This window comes from Podarcis bocagei (assembly GCF_964188305.1).
Source record: "Podarcis bocagei genome assembly, chromosome: 4".
NCBI lineage: Eukaryota > Metazoa > Chordata > Lepidosauria > Squamata > Lacertidae > Podarcis > Podarcis bocagei.
The window spans coordinates 8,533,329-8,550,187 of record NC_138128.1 but is presented as its reverse complement, the minus strand read 5'-3'; the positions used below and the strand labels follow the sequence as shown (position 1 = coordinate 8,550,187).

At 48.0% G+C, this 16,859-nt stretch overlaps 1 protein-coding gene across 1 annotated transcript in view; it reads left to right on the top strand.

Moving 5' to 3' along the window:
- CHRD (chordin) overlaps positions 1-10,792 on the top strand; it is a 48,369-nt gene extending 37,577 nt beyond the window's left edge. Inside the window, exons 16-23 of the mRNA XM_081190100.1 lie at positions 1,354-1,560; positions 2,954-3,047; positions 3,499-3,558; positions 4,886-4,989; positions 5,973-6,075; positions 7,395-7,549; positions 7,998-8,091; positions 10,005-10,792. Of these exons, the coding sequence (XP_081046226.1) occupies positions 1,354-1,560; positions 2,954-3,047; positions 3,499-3,558; positions 4,886-4,989; positions 5,973-6,075; positions 7,395-7,549; positions 7,998-8,091; positions 10,005-10,063 (876 nt within the window). The 3' untranslated portion in view covers positions 10,064-10,792. The remainder of the gene's footprint in view (positions 1-1,353; positions 1,561-2,953; positions 3,048-3,498; positions 3,559-4,885; positions 4,990-5,972; positions 6,076-7,394; positions 7,550-7,997; positions 8,092-10,004) is intronic.
- Positions 10,793-16,859: the final 6,067 nt, after the last annotated feature.

Here is a 16,859-nt window from a genome sequence, read left to right as displayed (position 1 = left end):
TGGCTAGGTGCCAGACCCTGATGCTTGCCAAGATCTTAAATTCTACACTTAACATAAGGATTTTTGCATTCTTAGCAACTGCTCACTGCAGGGTTTCTTCTCTGAAAGAGGCTTGCTGCTTTCAACTCCAGCGTGGCAGGCAGAAATTCAGCAGGTGAAGCTTTTCTTGACCTGGCGGTTGAAATGATGGAGAATGTTGATCTTGCTGAAATGGTGATCTTGGTTGATCTTGCTGAAACCCGGTGTGCAAGTACTCCTGGTACCGTACATGAAAATGTAAACAGGTCTCAACCCGGTTTTACATTTGTCGTGTGACCCTGGTGGTGAAGTCAGCTGCATTGCCAGGAAGACCTTGCCACCATTGCTTCCCCTCACTGTGGCGTGAAGGCAGGGCTGAACTGACCTGCAGTTACTTGCCAGCCGTTTTTCAGTGCTAACTCCCCTGATGCCTTCACCGGGGAAATTGGTTAGGGAGATGTTTGACAGACTCTCATCTGCCTCAGCTTGCCTCTTCTGGGCCGGTGGCCAGCATTGATGATGGATTCCCAGAAGCCATGCTTGGCTGGGAGCCTGCTGGCTGTTTTGGTGTCAGGAACATGTACTTCCCTCCAATTGCCTTCTGAACCTTGCTGGGGCTTCTTCCCGGGTGGAGATGTGTTGAGGGTCACCTGCCCTGCAGGGGTTTTGCAGGGCATCTTCTACACACGTCAACAAGGCAGGTCAACTGGGCTTGGATTCAAGGGTGGCTGGATTCATGAGATGGATGCAAAAATTGCAGTGTGGAGGGAGAGAGTTCATTAGCATGGCATGCAAGAGTGCATCCAGATTTTTTTGCAAACAGAGGTTGCTGTGCCTTCTCCCCTCCCCTGTGCACCCGTGTCAGAGTGAGCCCATCTTCCTTAATGCCAAGCACAGCATTCTGCAAATCGGATGCTAATTTCAGTCAACGATCTTGAAACTCCTCTCATACTTCAATTGGGCTGCCTACATTTTAAGTTTCATTTTTAGATGTGCAGTTAATGTTGAGGTGGCTGTACTTTTTTTTTTTAAGTCAGTGACCTTCACAGATAACTACTAAACCCTATTTAAAACTACTGCGGAACCGCACCATATGTTTAAAGCACATGAGTTCCCCCAAAGAATCCTGGGAACTGTCGTTTCTTCTTAGCTATGTCTGTGTTTGTATGAGTTATGTGTGTTTTGTTTGTGTTTGTATTGATTCTTGTGAGCCGCCTTGAGTCCCGGTTCTGGAGGAAGAAGTGGAATATAAATAAATAATTTGCATAACATTGTCTGCACTGCTATCCGTTTCCAAATCCAGTGTGCCATCTCTGACAGTCGCTGTTCCCTTAGGTACACATTCCCAACCGCTGCGAGGTGGGCGGCATTCGGCTGGCTCCAGAGGACCCCGAGGATGAGCTTCCAGGGGACCCAAACCCCAGGGACCCCGAAGAGCTGAAGAAAGACCCCAGCTCCTGCTACTTTGAAGGGCAGCACCGGCCCCATGGCTCCCGCTGGGCCCCAGAGTATGACAAGAAATGCTCCGTATGCAGCTGCCAGGTGAGCGGAAAGGCGGGGCCACCTCCCGGAAGACTGTAAGCATCCAAAAAATAATAATAATTAGGGTGCAAGTTTTGTACAAACAGGAAGGTGTTTGTGTCCCCCCCCCAAATCCCACTACAGCAGCCTTTGCCAACTTGGAGCTCCCCAGAGATAGCTGGACTCCATTTGTCATGGATGCTTTAGCTGAGATTCCTGCACTGCAGGGGGTTGGACTTTCCAACTCTACAATTCTATGATTTTCATCAGCCCCAGCCTGAATGGCCAAGGGTGAGGGGTGATTGGGGTCAGGGCCAGCCTGTTAGGATGTGTCCAGGGAGATGGGGGCATCTGGCAGACCCCCTGCTGGCTCCAGCCCACCGGGCAGCAGCTGGGCGAACTCCGGTTCTCGGAACAGCGTCAAAACTGTGACTCAAGCCTCAGAGACCTTTAGAGACTGAGCACGCAAGCCAGCAGAGATAAGAACTCTTTGCAACAGAAGTGGCAGGCAGAGGCATTTGCAAGCTTTTATTCAGCATTAGAAGAAAGGAAAAACATGTCTGCTTCCCTTCGTGTCCAAGCAAACAGCAAAGGCAAAAGCTATATACAACGGAAGTTCCCAGCAGACTGTGCTGGAAGTAAACAGACATGTGATATACAACAACTCCACGTGCCTGTTTTAAAGGTGGAACGGAACTATATCCCAACATCAGCCCCGGCCTGAATGGCCAAGGGTGAGGGGTGATTGGGGTCAGGGCCAGCCTTCCCGTAAGGTGGGAGAAGCAGCCACCTCGGGCAGCACCCTCATGGGTGCCCCACCTGTCCTCACACCTGCAGTGCTGGCATTGGCACTGATTTCTGGGAAGATTTCGCGAGATCTCACCGGAACCTGCTGGCATTGCCAATACTTCATGCCACCACAGTGCAGCCTAGGGAAGGGATGCTTCGACGGACGTGGCAATGGAAGGCTGGACTGGCACTTCCTGATTTGATTAAAGCGGCGAAACGGGACACACCAGCCCTGATGGGAGTTGTAGTTCAGTAACATCTGGATATGTCAAGGACTGGACTTTCTACTGAGCTACGATGGTCCTTCTCTGGACCGTTGCTCTGTTGTGAAAGGAGATTAATGCTAACACCCACATGCTCATTCAGAGCTGCCGTTGTCTGAATAGCATTGGGGGGGGGTGCAGAATCACAGCCGCTCCTCAAAGTGTATCACTTCTAAGAAGGTAAGGGTGTACGGATGGGCATGCAGGATCAGAACCCAGGTTGGAAAGAAGCAGATTCTCCAGAGCTGTGTGAATGGGATTTGACACCTTCCTCTCTCTGCACGCTGCTTTTCAAGTCAGGCTTCCGAGGTGGAATGACTCTTCTCTTCTTGTTGCCTCCCCTCCCCTATCCTGCACCATAGAAGCGCACTGTTATCTGTGACCCTGTACTGTGCCCGACGCTCAACTGCTCCCGGCTAGTGCACCTGAGAGATCGTTGCTGTCCTGTGTGCGAAGGTAACATGGGGTTGAGCGGGGCCGGGTTAGAAAGTTGCAGAAGGAGAAGGGAGTTGGGAGGAGGGGGTTCTTAGTCTTATACATTGCAAATATCCAGAGGGTTCCAGAGGTAGGGAACAGGATGCAGAGCAAGACTGAAGTCTTACCCCTGGGTTAGGTATGAAAAAAGTTTCCATTCTGACAGCACTGTTTCCATTCCACTGCAGTTCAGTTTCTGCCAAATCCTAAGTTATTTGCCTCGGTTCCACTATTCAAGTAACTATCTAAGGTTTCCTTTACATAACTTACACTCATTTGCCCTCCACCCTGGCCTAGATTGCCGCAGGTTTCTCACTCCTGTGGTAAGAGGACTTAGCAGTTCCAGACACAGCGACCGTTGCTGCCCCTGCCCCTATCTGTTCCCCATGAGCCTTTCATGTCTTCATGTCTCCTATCATATCTTCCTGAACAGAGGAGAAGGAAAGCCCAGGAGGACCAAGAGCTGCTGAGAGAGCCCAAGACAGCAGTGAAGGTAAGGGGAAGGGAGGAGAAGATTTTCTGCAAGCAGAGGTGGATTTAAGGCAGAATGACTGGTTCCACCACCCTGGGCGCCGGGCCTAGGGGTGCCACAGCGTCACAACTATAACATAGCCAGCTCCCAGTTGGAGGTCCGTGGACCCCAGAGGGTTTGTGTGACCCACCCAGGGGATCTGTGGCCCCATTCACACAGCAAAAACTACCATAGAGGTATCAGAATCTCCAAAAGTAGGGAGTCCATGGCCTGGCTTTTGAAAAATGGGGATCCACAATACTTAGCTAATTAGGAACTACAGACTTAGTGAATTGAGCAGATGGAAGGCAAGAGGCAGAGGGGGTGCCAAATTGTGTCCTAGCAGAGGGTGCCACTGAAATTTGAAAGCCCAATGTCTGCCACTGCTCCAAACCTCCTGAAAACCTGATAGCCTCCAAACCTTTTCACCCACAGAGAATGAGAGGTGCAAGTGAGGCGTTGCATCAGTGGGGACGGCTGGTCCACTAAGGAGAGTGGGGCACTGCCCCTCCAACCAAAGCCTGCCTTGAGCCAGCCCCATATTCCCTACTTTCTTACTTATAGCCAGTCCCAGGGGGTGGGGGGGGGGAGTTCTTGACTATCCTCCTTAGTCTCAGCAACTCAGTTTGAGGAGGAGGATGGGGACAAAACTAGAAGGCGTTGGCTCTGCCTGAGATTAGCTGTGGTGCCAACTCCTATTTGGGCTACCAGTTTTCTGCCAGAACCAAACCAGCCATTAGGCAGGGTGAGGCCACTTCCTCAAGTGGCAGAAGACCTCCCACCCCCCCACCCCGGCAGCACAGTGCTCTGACATAGCTCAGTCAGTAGAGCATGAGCCTCTTAATCTCAGGGTCGTGGGTTCAAGTCCCATGTTGGGCGAAATATTCCTGCATTGCAGGGGGTTGGACTAGATGACCCTTGTGGTCCCTTCCAAATCCACAACTCTATAATTCTGTAATTCACCTCCACCAGTGGTGGAGAAGCGGCATCGGTGCCAATTTTGAGCCAGGTCGTGTCCATTTTGGGTGAGCTCTAGCCCGAAATCACGTGAGATCTTGCAGACTGCGCAAGGTCTCATGCAATTTTGGGTGGGATCTCACCCCAAATCGGCATGGAGTGAATTGTCATTAAAAAGCCACACCATCTCCTTGCAAACTGATTGTAAGGAATGCTCAGTAAACAAGTCTCCATAATCCACCCTCTTAGAGCGTCCCTGTTCAGTACAACGTGTCCTTCAGCTCGAAGAGCAATGCACAAGCCCCTTTCAAGACTGGGGAGATGCACTCTGACCTTCCTTCTCCCACTGCAGGCTGTTACTTTGAGGGCGACAAGACGTGGCGAGGAGCAGGCACCCACTGGCACCCCGTGGTCCCTCCCTTCGGCCTCATTAAATGCGCCATCTGCACCTGCAAGGTGGGCTCATCAGCCAGGCCCTTGAGAGACGCGTTCAGAGGAAGCCAAAGCTCACAACCAAAGAAAACCCTCCTCCTCCTCTCCTTTGCTTCTCAAATGCTTTGTTTATGCTGGGGTAAACAAGAAGCTGGTCTGTGGGCTTCTTTTAAAGCTTGGTGGCCATCACTGACTCATGGACATCCAAACGAAGCTGAATTCTGGGTGGATAAAATCAAGTATTTTTTCATGTAGTGCGGTTAAACTATGGCTCTCACTTCCGTAGTAGTGTTTTGAGAGAAGGAGAAAGAAAAACTTTTCTCTGTTTGTTTTCTCCATGCCATGTATAATTTTATAAACTTCTTTACTAGTCATTTTCTTTAAACTAAAAGTCCCCAGCGCCACAGACTTTCTTCATAGGGGTGCCTCTCCAGCCCCTTGATCATTCTGGTTGTCCTTTTCTAAATCTGTCTTTATAATAACAATAATGTTTTTTTATTTATACCCTGTCCATCTGGCTGGGTTTCCCCAGCCACTCGGGGCAGCTCCCAACAGAATATTAAAAACACAATAAAACATCAAACATTAAAAACTTCCCTAAGCAGGACTGCCTTTAGGTGTCTTCTAAAAGTCAGATAGCTTTTTATTTCCTTGACATCTGATGGGAGGGTGTTCTACAGGGCGGGTGCTATTACTGAGAAGGCCCTCTGCCTGGTTCCACGTAACCTCACTTCTCGCAGTGAGGGACTTGGAGTTGGACCTCAGTGTCCGGGCAGAATAATGGGGGTGGAGCCGCTCCTTCAGGTATACTGGGCCAAGGCTGTTTAGGGCTTTAAAGGTCAGCACCAACACTTTGAATTGTGCTCGGAAACATACTGGGATTGTGCTCGGAAACGTACTTTGTGTACGAATGCACATGTGTGCATGTGTATACCTTAAGGTTGGTTTGCGCATGGTGCTATGACCCTAAGGCTCACAGTCTGTACCTGCCCACACTCTTTGCACAGGGAGCCACGGGGGAAGTTCACTGCGAGAAGGTCCAGTGCCCTCACCTGACCTGCAGCAACCCCATTCGGGCCAACCCATCGGACTGCTGCAAGCAATGCCCAGGTGAGCCAAGCATTCTGGGACAGCAAGCGGAACCAAGCAGTACTCCACCAGCCACAAGTCCTTTTGCTGCCACAACTCTGGTTGTTCACATGGGGTGGGATAAAGGAAGCGACTGCCCCAGTGCTTTTTCCCAGCAGGAAAGAAGAGGTAGGGAAACCTGTGGCTCTGCAGATATTGCAGGACTCCAACTCCCAGCTCAGTTTCTGCCAAGGGCACAAATCCAATCGCCGTAGAGGCAAGGTGCAGGTTACAATAAGAGTCATTGATGCATAGCTAAGTGCAAGATAAGACATTGGTCCGACAAACGACAGCTTGCTGGTCCCCCTATTCAGTCGCTGAGCTTCTGCCTCTGCCATGACAGCTCAGGAACTCAGGAGTTGTTGGAGGCCTTCAGTTCAGAGCATTCCCAACAAATAGCTGCCCAGCCTCTTGCAAGAGACTTGCTGAAGTTGCAAGCAAGACCACAGAAGCCTGAAAAAGCAGCTGCCAGCAACAGCAGTCCTCCTGCCTGCCTTTGCGATGAGTCACTCATTTAGCGTTCTCTGGAACTCCCTGCCTAGTGACAGCAAGCAGGCGCCTTCATCATACTGCTGGAAACTTTTCCGTTTCAGTGGGTCTATTCGGAGGCAAGATTTGGCTGCATTTGTGTTTTTCAATTTTTTAAAAAATGTTCTACTGTTCATTGTTCTTGACTTTTTTTTAGATCCTCTTAATTTAATTTAACCATCTTAAATGTGTTTTTAATTTTATTTTATTGTGATGTATCACTGGCGTGTTCACTGCCCTGGGCTCCTTTGCAAGGAAGGCTGGGATATAATTTAATGAAATAAACATAAATTAAATTGTTCTATTTTCCTTGATGGAGCAGAGCTGTGCCTGGACTGTGCCACTTCGGATGGCAGTGGGCGGCTCACACAAATGAATATTCCTCTATACACACATAAAGAAGCATCACTGCACCTAGGGTCACTGAAACTAGCATGTCAGGGAGAAGGACGTGCTAGAAGGTATATTTGGTTTTTGCAGTGGGGGAAGCTTACAGTATCTGAAGTGGTTCAGCCCAGACATAGACTCCTCTGCCTCTGAGACCTTTTAAACCAGTCATAGGTGTGTCCTTAAACGCCACTGTCATGGGAGTCGACCAAGTCAGTATTGGGAAGGAAGCCTAAATCTTTCCTTTGAATTCTCTGTGCGTTTTGTTCTTGGTGACCTCATGATTTAGGCATTTCGGGATGTTTTTTTCCACCAGGGAGTGTTCTGGGGCTCATGGCCGCATCTTCCTCGCCCTTCCAAATGTTCTCTCTGTGTTCTTTCCACAGCCCCAGAGAGGAGTCCCTCTGCCCTCTCTGACATGATGCAAGCGGACGGGCCCAGGGCCTGCAAGTTTGGGCGGCAGTGGTACATGCACAACGAGAGCTGGCACCCCACCGTGCCCCCCTTTGGGGAGATGAAATGTATCACCTGCTGGTGTCTGGTGAGTGAGGGACAGAAGGTGGCAGAGGAGGAGGGAGTTGAGCTGCAGGGGTAGGACAACCCCAGGCCCCACGTCAAGGTGGATTTGGGGAGCCTGGCTTCAGTGCACTTTCTGTAGACTTGCTCTGACCTCCAGCACCACCTCATACCACTCAACTGTCCCGAATTGAGCAAAACATGAATTGCAGACTCCATCCCTGTTTCCGATTGGATCCCGGAATGTCCTGTTTTTTGATCCGGTACTCTGGTGGGAGTCAGCTGGCTCACGCCAGAGCACTGAACCAAAAGACACTCGGGTTGTTGTGCTTTTTTGTCTTGCGCTAGTCAGCCAGCTCCAGCAAGAGCTGGGGATCAAAACATGAGCGTCCCGGTTTTGATCATCAGCGGGATGTTGAAGGGTATGCCACCCCCAAGTTTTGGCTGTAGTGTAAATGCCTCTCCTTTTTCAGTCTGGGGAGACTCACTGCCAGCGCCAAGAATGCTCTCCTGCCTCTTGCTCTGGAGGGGAGAAAACGGAGGACAGCTGCTGCTCCAAATGCCACGGTCAGTAGGAGCGTAGTTCTGTGTAATATAAATATAATGTTATTATGATAATTATTATTATCTATGGACTTCTTCAGTGGGCAGAATATTTTAGCCCTGCCTTTTTATCAGTATGAATGTGCTCTTAGCTTTTACTCTGCTTTAGTTCTGTGTTCCTTTCTGTTTTATAAAAGTAGAGATAACAATTGTAGAATTGTAGAGCTGGAAGGGACTACGAGGTCCATACCCAGCCACCCTGCACTGCAGGAATTTTTTGCCCAATGTGGGGATCGAACCCACAACCCTGAGATTAATAGGCTCATGCTCTGCTCCCTGAGCTATCTATAATAATGAACTGATGAGGACAGCTGTCAGGTGGAAGGCCTTGCTCAACAGAAGAGGGTTAGACTGCAAATGACTAGCCTTCTTTTCCAAACTGCAGGACGAGTGATTTCATGGGGCCTCAGCTGAATCTGCTGCTGAAAACACAACTTGGAGGTTTCCAAGTTCCAGCTCCCACTAAGCAACACGTGTGCCCCTAAGATTGTGTTTCCAGTCCCCCCTGCACACACACACACACACATGATTTGTTAAGCCTGCCTTTTCACCTAGACTACACCTAGAGAAGTGTGGGAATGTTGTGGATAGTAGGAGAGGATATATTGCTTAAATATTATCCTTCCTTACTCATGCTAGTGAGCCATTTAGCAGAGCATATTCCCTCCCTATACAGCAGGAAGCTAGTTTGCAGATTCGTTTGAATCTCTTTAGTTAAGCAATCCAGTCTGGCACGCCCAGATTGGATTACTCCTGGTAAGACCCCTTTTGACCCCTCTTAAAAAGAAATAAAAACACAACAGTCTTCCTTAAACAGTAACAAGAGAGCCAGTGTGGTGTAGTGGTTAAGAGCGGTAGTCTCGTAATCTGGGGAACCGGGTTCGTGTCTCCGCTCCTCCACATGCAGCTGCTGGGTGACCTTGGGCCAGTCACACTTCTTTGAAGTCTCTCAGCCCCACTCACCTCACAGAGTGTTTGTTGTGGGGGAGGAAGGGAAAGGAGAATGTTAGCCGCTTTGAGACTCCTTAAAGGGAGTGAAAGGCAGGATATCAAATCCAAACTCTTCTTCTTCTTCTCTTCTAACAAGAAGTTTACTTACGTTCAGTTCACAGTATGATCCCTGAAGGCAGGCTTTAGCTTGTAGTTACAGAAGAAGGTGTGGATTCATCCCATAAGGGGATTCATCCCATGTGCTGCTGGCAGAGAGCCAGCAAACAGCATTAGGAAACAGGAATCAAGAGAGGAAGATGGCTACGTGAATGGCCCTTTTTGTGGGGTCTGCAAGGGTCATGCTCACCTACTGTTGGACTTCTTTGCCAACACAGAGTATGCGCAGCAACTGGAGCAGAGAAATACAATATCTTTGCTTATTTTTGTTTTCAAAAACATGACAGTCAAAAGCTGCAAGCCCATCACTCCTCACCAGCAGCGTACAAAACATTTAATCAACTTAAATACAGTTTTCAAATAATCAATTATCCTATCGCATTCCTTCCTGCATCCAGTGCAGAAAGTAAACTCCCCTTTTAATTAAACAGGTGTACAGCTAAGTAGGTCAAACTGCAAACATATACCTGTGAGCTTTAATTATCCAACGCTGTTCCTGCATAGCATCATTGACCACTTTAAGATAAAGAAAAACCAACACCTACCTGGTCACATGCAGGGAGAGGATGCTCAAGACCAGGTGTAACAGGAACTTCAACTGGCTGGATCAACACCCCCCTGTCTGTGTCAACGCTAGGCAAACAAGGAATGTTGTATTTGACTGCTACAAGGATTACAACCAACAAGATGGTGCAGAGTCTATTGCCTTCCTTTGCTTTGGGTCCTGCTCTCTTGTTTACTTAAAACCTCCCCCCCCCATTGCCTTGCAGCACCAGATGACACTCAGGAGATGCCACGAGATGAGGCTAAGGATTCCTGGAGACACTAGCTGGCTGGCTGGACCAGGGAGCCCAGATGTCACGGCGGGCACTGCCAAGTGCTGGTAGAGCTGAAGAACAGGGCATTTTGCAGCTGGCGCTTTGCAAGACCTCCCCATACCCCTCCACGTTGTGTTGGCTTCCTAAGTCAACAGAGGAGAGGGGGCGACTTCTGCTCTTGCCACAGAATGAGCAGCCATCCTTTTGAGTGCCTGGCACGCTCTTGGCTCTCTGCTCCCTGGCACCAGCCTGGCTGTCGTATATATTTTGGACCGGCATCCGCGAAAGGAGATGGGGGATCCGCAAGCCTCTTGGGGACTGCAGGTGGATATCAAGCGAGGCTATAATTGCAATGGAGAGGTGTGGGGGGCATCATCTGTCATGCTAGGTAAAGCTGTTAGCCCCCTTCTCAGGGTGAGGTCTTGGAGCGCAGCTGGGAACTCTTGTATAGGACTGCAACAAATTCAAGAGTGCTGTGCCTACATCCAACTGTTTCAGACGGCTTCATGTCTCCAGTACAGCTTACGTGGCTCACCCCCAGACCAGCCTGTATATGGTGTAAAATTGCCACCCTCTGCTGCATCTCTTTGGGGTCTGTGGTTGGGAAGGACTTGTGTAATTTATGGTTTCCACGGGCAAGTTTCTGTTTGCTCCCCGCTCATCTCAATGCGGGAGGATTGTTACGGGAGATGATGTATTTATTAAAGAAAAAAGAAAAAAGAATCAGCGGAGAAAAGCTAGTTAGCTTTGGCAAGTGTTTTCTGCAATTTCCCACCCTATCCCAAAGGTGTTTCTGTTGACTCAGATTGATGGCTTCAAGTTACAATGAAGGAGATTCTAACTCAACATCAGGAAGAATTTTCTGGCAGTAAGAGCTGTTCAGCAAGGGAACCGTCTCCCTTGGGAGGTTCTGGACTCTCCTTCAGGGACGCGGACTTATAAAAAATATTGGGGGGGCCCGGGAAAGCTCATGAATAATAAATAAGCTCGTGAATATGCAAATAAAGTGGCGCCGCCTCCTCGTGAGCGAATAGGGGAGAGCGTGCTGCGCCTATTAATCAGCTCCGGAGCGGAAATTGGGTGGAGCTTTTGCTCGGGAGGGAGGGCAGGAGGCATGCAGCCCGACCCTGTGCATTTTGGGCTGGGGGAGGGGCGGCGATGGCGCTCTGCTGGAGGGGTGCCGGAGATTATTGGGGGGGCGGAGCCCTCCCAAACAAATTTTTGAGGGGGCTCGGGCCCCCTCAAGCCCCATGGAGTCGGCGCCTATGCTCTCCTTCCTTGGAGGTTTTTAAGCAGAGGTTGGGGGGGCCATCTGTCATGGATGCTTTAGCTGAGATTCTTTTTTAAAAAAATGATATTTAATACTTTTTCAACATTTTCAACACAACACCACAAACAAAAAAGAAAAGAGAAAAAAACAATACAAATGCAATACAAAAACGCTACATGGACTAACAAAACAAAGCAAAAACCAACAAAAACAATTTAAAAACACCTCAAACATTTTCAATATCTTATATTTCATTCACTTATTTCCAGCGACCTCCTCACACCTCCCTTTTTGTATTCCACTTCTATTAATTGTTTCAGCAGTTCCTTTCCATCTTACTCTGTTTTCTATCCTATAATTATCTTAACACATTCTTGCCTTATTTTTCCTTTAATTTTCTATTAATCTATTTATACTTAATTCCTTATGACATTTCTACTAAAGCCATATAACTTCATTCCAACATTTTTCTAACATTCCTTAATTTTACAATATTTCTATAAATAGTCTTTAAACTTTTTCCAATCTTCTTCCATCGACTCTTCTCCCTGGTCTCGGATCTTGCCAGTCATTTCCGCCAATTCCATATAGTCCATCAACTTCGTCTGCCATTGTCCAACACTTCAGTGTTTTCAAGAAGCAGCCATTCTCTCAACCAGCAAAAAGCAGATGGTTCACAACGAAATTTAAAGGTCTGGCAAGGCAGGTCCACCTCCTTCTTTGGCATCCATCAATATCTTAAGTTTTACTCGAGGCTTCCTGCCCTGCCAAACAACTCTAAAAACATCCCTCTGCCACCTCCTGAAACAATCCATCCCATCCAAAGCTTGCAATGTTTGAAACAAAAGCAACATCCCCAGCAACACAGCAGCCCTCATCCCCACCACAGTAACTCGGCCCAACAGTAACAACTTCTGATTTGTCCATATTTCCAAATCCCCCTTCTCTTCAATCCAACATCCTTCACAGTTATCCTTAAACAGATTCACATTTTTGGCGGTCATACTAACCCCCAAATACGTCTCTTTCTCAACCGATGTTAGTCCTGTCGCCTCCTGAAACTCTGTCAAGCTTTCCTTTTCCAGTTCACATAGGGCTCTGGTCCTCAAATTCAGCTGTTCTTCTTTAAGTTCAATCATAACGAATGTCAGCTTATGTTCATCAGTTTGTATGGATGGGACTCTCCTCTCCAGTTGTATTGCTTTAGATTCAGCAGCAAGGGTTTTTTTCCCTGACTTCATCTGCAGTTTGTCATATCAGAGTAGATTCCTGTGTCAGTTTCTGGGTGGTTTCTGAATTGGTATTCACCTTTTGTCCCAAGTTATTTAAACTTTCTACGATTAAGTCAATTTCAATATTTGCAGCATCCATTTTCACATTTATCACATTTATCTGTTTTCTTGTGAAGTTGTTCCAGCGAATCGTTTATTTTTAATAATGCAGCCGCTAAGGCCTCTTCTGTCAACATCCCGTCTGTTTTTTCCTTTCCGTTTGCCATAACACTTAAGAGATTCAAGGTCAATTCCAAAGTCTCACACTTTTTTATCTTGCAGCTGGAAATTCCCCTAGCCCAACTCCTGCAAAGTAACCAATTTCAAAAGCTTCCACTAGGGGAAAACAGTTTCTATTTGTATTGGTCATTATGTCCTCTTTTAAACACAGTTTCAATAATCCAAAGTTAGTTTCAATTTTCAGTTACTTTCCTCCTTTTTTTGAAAACAACCGGAGACAGTAGAAACAATGTATTCTCTTGTTTAGCTACCTGTCAATGAACGTTCTAAACGCTGTCAATGAACATTCCAAAAGACAGCGATCCTGCTAGCAGCCCATTTCCAGGGTCAGAGCGGCGGTATTTTAACTCTCTTAACTCTCTCCTACAGGCATATTCAGTCCACCACTTCCCCCCCTCTTCTCCTGACTCCAAAAGGGGGGGGGGTTTAGTTCTTTACCGATGGAAATTTAGTCTTTTACAAAAGGCTTTTCCAAGACTTTAGCTTGCAGCCTCCTTGCTTCAGTTTATCTACAAAAGGGGGAGGTGGACTTCCTGTATTGAGCCTCCCCGTTTCGATGCCAAATTAAACGTTTAAAAATCCAATTCTTCCCAATTCAGCTCTACTCACGGGTAATTACTTTAGAGTCAAATTGTCCACAGGAAAAAGTCAGTGCTCTCCGACAACAGCTATGCGGCTTCGCTCCGTGGAAAAAGCAGACGATTCGAAGCACCGCGCCACTCACCCCACATCGCTCCGGATCCCCGAAACCGGGTTCTCCTGCGAGTAGGGGAAGCGCAAAAGGTGCCCGCCAAATCCCACGTTCACAGGCTTCTCCCGCCTGTGATTTTTACGGGTCTCCGCCTTCGCCGTGCCGGTACAGACCCAAATTCCCACGGGGCAAATTCCTCCCGATCAGAGGAATTCAGCCATTGCCGGAGGCACCAACCCGGAAGCCCCGCTTTAGCTGAGATTCTTGCAATGCAGGGGGTTGGACTAGATGACCCCTTGGGTCCCTTCCAACACTATAATTCCATATGATTCTTCATATTGCACTCTTGGGCACAGTCGGAGTAGAGCGCTGCCCTTCCAAGAAGAACCTGCCGGATCAGGCCATTGGTCCATCTAGTCAAGCATCTTGTTCTCATGGTAACTAACCAGACGCTTGTGGGAAACCCGCAAACAGGACCCAAGTTCAAGAGTTCTCTTTCTCGCTGTCGTTTCTAGGAACTGGTATTCATAAGCATTTGCTGCCTCTGGCCATAGAGGCAGAGAGTCAGGATGACTAGTAGCCACTGATAGCTTTTAGCACCATGAATTTGACTTTGGAAGCCATTCAAGTTGTTGGCCAAGCCTGCCTCCTGTGGAAGGGAGTTCCAAAGGTTCTGTGCTGTATGAATAAGTCCTTTCTTTTATCTGTCTTGAATCTCCTGACGTTTGGCTTCATTGAATGTCCATGAGTTCTAGCGTTATGAGAAAGGGAGAAAAACTCTTCCCGCTTAAAATGTTATAAACTCCTATCATGTTGCCTCTCAGGGCTCCTCCATAATTTCCAGGAACAGGACTGAGAGGTTTTCCTTTTGTCCCGCCACTTCCCTCTGGAACCCCCCTGCTGTTTACCACTGAATCTGAACAAACGTCTCCTGGGTTTTCTGCAGATCAACCTTTACAGTGGTACCTCTCGATATGAACGTGATCCGTTCCAGAGGCCTGTTCGCATTCTGAAGTAAGCATAAGACGCGACTGCACGTCTGCGCATGTGCGGGTCGCGTTTCGTCGCTTCCGCGCATGCGCGCGACATCATTTTGAACGTCTGCGCATGCGCGAACGGTGAAACCCGGAAGTAACACACCCCGTTACTTCCGGGTTGCCGTGGAGCGCAACCCGAAAATACTTAACTTGAAGCTACTTCAACCCGAGGTATGGCTGTATTCTGATTCAGCAGTATACAATGGGTTTTCCCAAGGACAGTGATGGTTTGGGCCATAATGTGTGTGTAGGGGGGGGACTTCTGGGGCAATCGCCCTGGGAGCATTTTTCGGGGGATGCACCACTCACTCCATCCTCCCCGAGCCAGCCCTGCACCGCTTATGAGGCTGGGATTTGATCAGAGTTGGGGAGGATGGTCTGAGAAGGACTTCCTGCACCCTTCAATTCCAGCCTCACCCTCGAGGGGCTGAGATTGAAGAGCGTGTGGCTGTTGTGCCCTTCTCATGCCGCCTTCCCCAAGCTTGACCAGATCCCAAACCCATGCCTAGAAATTACAGGATAAACAGGAGTGTGGAAGAGTCCTCATCTTTTTCTTGAACTAAAAAGTCCTAAGTGCTGCAATCATCATTTGGGTGGCCCTTTGCTGAACCTTTCCCAGCTCTGCAATGGGTTTTTTTAATCTACATCTGTTGTGGACAATGATAGCTTGCAATTCCGTAGCAGCAAGCCAAGCTGTGTGCCACCCTCAGTTGCTTTGGCAGCTCCCTGATTCCTCGTCCTGAGTTGCGCTAGCTCAACTTAACACAGTGGTTCTCAAACTTTTTTCCTCTGGGCCACACTTTCATAATAAAAATGAATGATTATTGACAAGGTAGAGGGTAAAGGTAAAGGACCCCTGGATGGTTAAGTCCAGTCGAATTTGGCTATGGGGTGCAGCGCTCATCTCTATTTTCAGGCCAAGGGAGCCGGCGTTTGTCTGCAGACAGGTTTTCCGGGTCATGTGGCTAAAACATTGGAAATCACAACTAAGATTGCCCTTGATTTCAGTTGATGCTCTTGCTCTCCTTTTGAAAAGATATCTATCCATATTCTGCAAATAAAAAAAAAAAAAATATTTTGATACTGTTCTATATTACACTGAAATGTTTTAACGTTTCTTTGGTGGTCCTTGAATCTTCCCACCCTGCGAGAAGCACTGACTTAAATGGGACCATTCTTTTGCAGTCATTTGGTGGGTCTAGTAATTATGGAGTTGCTACGCCCCCTGGTGGAAGGGATGAGTTCAAATTTGCCCGTAGCACTTTCTCCCTGTTTCCCATGCAACATGTGGTGTAGGGACATGGGGCACATGTTTAATATTCAGTGACTAAGGATGGTGACTATAACAAGCCAAAGCAGTGAGCTACTTGCATAGGGTTGGGTACCACAGCCTGCCAAAAGATTTGCAATAAGAACATAGGGAGTCATGCATACTCTCCAACATTTCTCTGATGAAAATAGGGGTGTCCTATTTCCTCCTCTTCCTCCTCCTCCTCCTCCTCCTCCTCCTCCTCCTCCTCCTTCTTCCCTGCCCATCTTAACAGTCTGAACAGCTTCCAACATATATAAAAACATAACAAAACATTAAACGTTAAAAAAACCTTCCCTATACATGGCTGCCTTCAGAAGTCTTCTAAATGCTGTATGGTTACTTATCTCCTTGGCTCGGGGATTGCATAGCTCCATGGCCTGCAACATTTCTCCAATAAAAATTGGGACATCTTAAGGAAAAGTGGGACATTCTAGGATCAAATCAGAAACCTGGGCGGCTTCTGTAAATCCGGGACTGTCCCTGGAAAATAGGGGTGCTTGGAGGGCCTGGTCTTGGTGCATCAGACCAAAGGCCCAGACAGTCGCAGCATTTTCCCTGCAATAGTTATGGAGATCAAGAGAATGCTTTGCGAAGCACATGTATGTTGAGAATCCACTACAGTGGCAGCAAACTCAGAATATGGATTCTTAGGTAGCCAAAGCAGCACGCAGAAGGGGGGATGTCTCCAGGCTCAGGTGGTGGGCAAGGTGTTCAGAAGTACACAAAATCTTTAGTACCAGTGGTGTAGCAAGGTCAGGTGGTACCCGAAACAGAAAATTTCTTGTCACCGCCCCCCAACATTGAAATCTAGTTGGACTCCCAAGAGATTGCGATCTACTCACAGTTTAAAAAGACTGGCTGTGATCTACCTATTGGCATTGCCAGGAGTTGTCCAGCTTTTTAAAGGGAGGGTTTGACCAAAGTTGTTGAGCTTTTTTGGGGGGTTACAGGGTTTGGGTCCTGAGTTGAGGGAGCTTCTGCTTCTC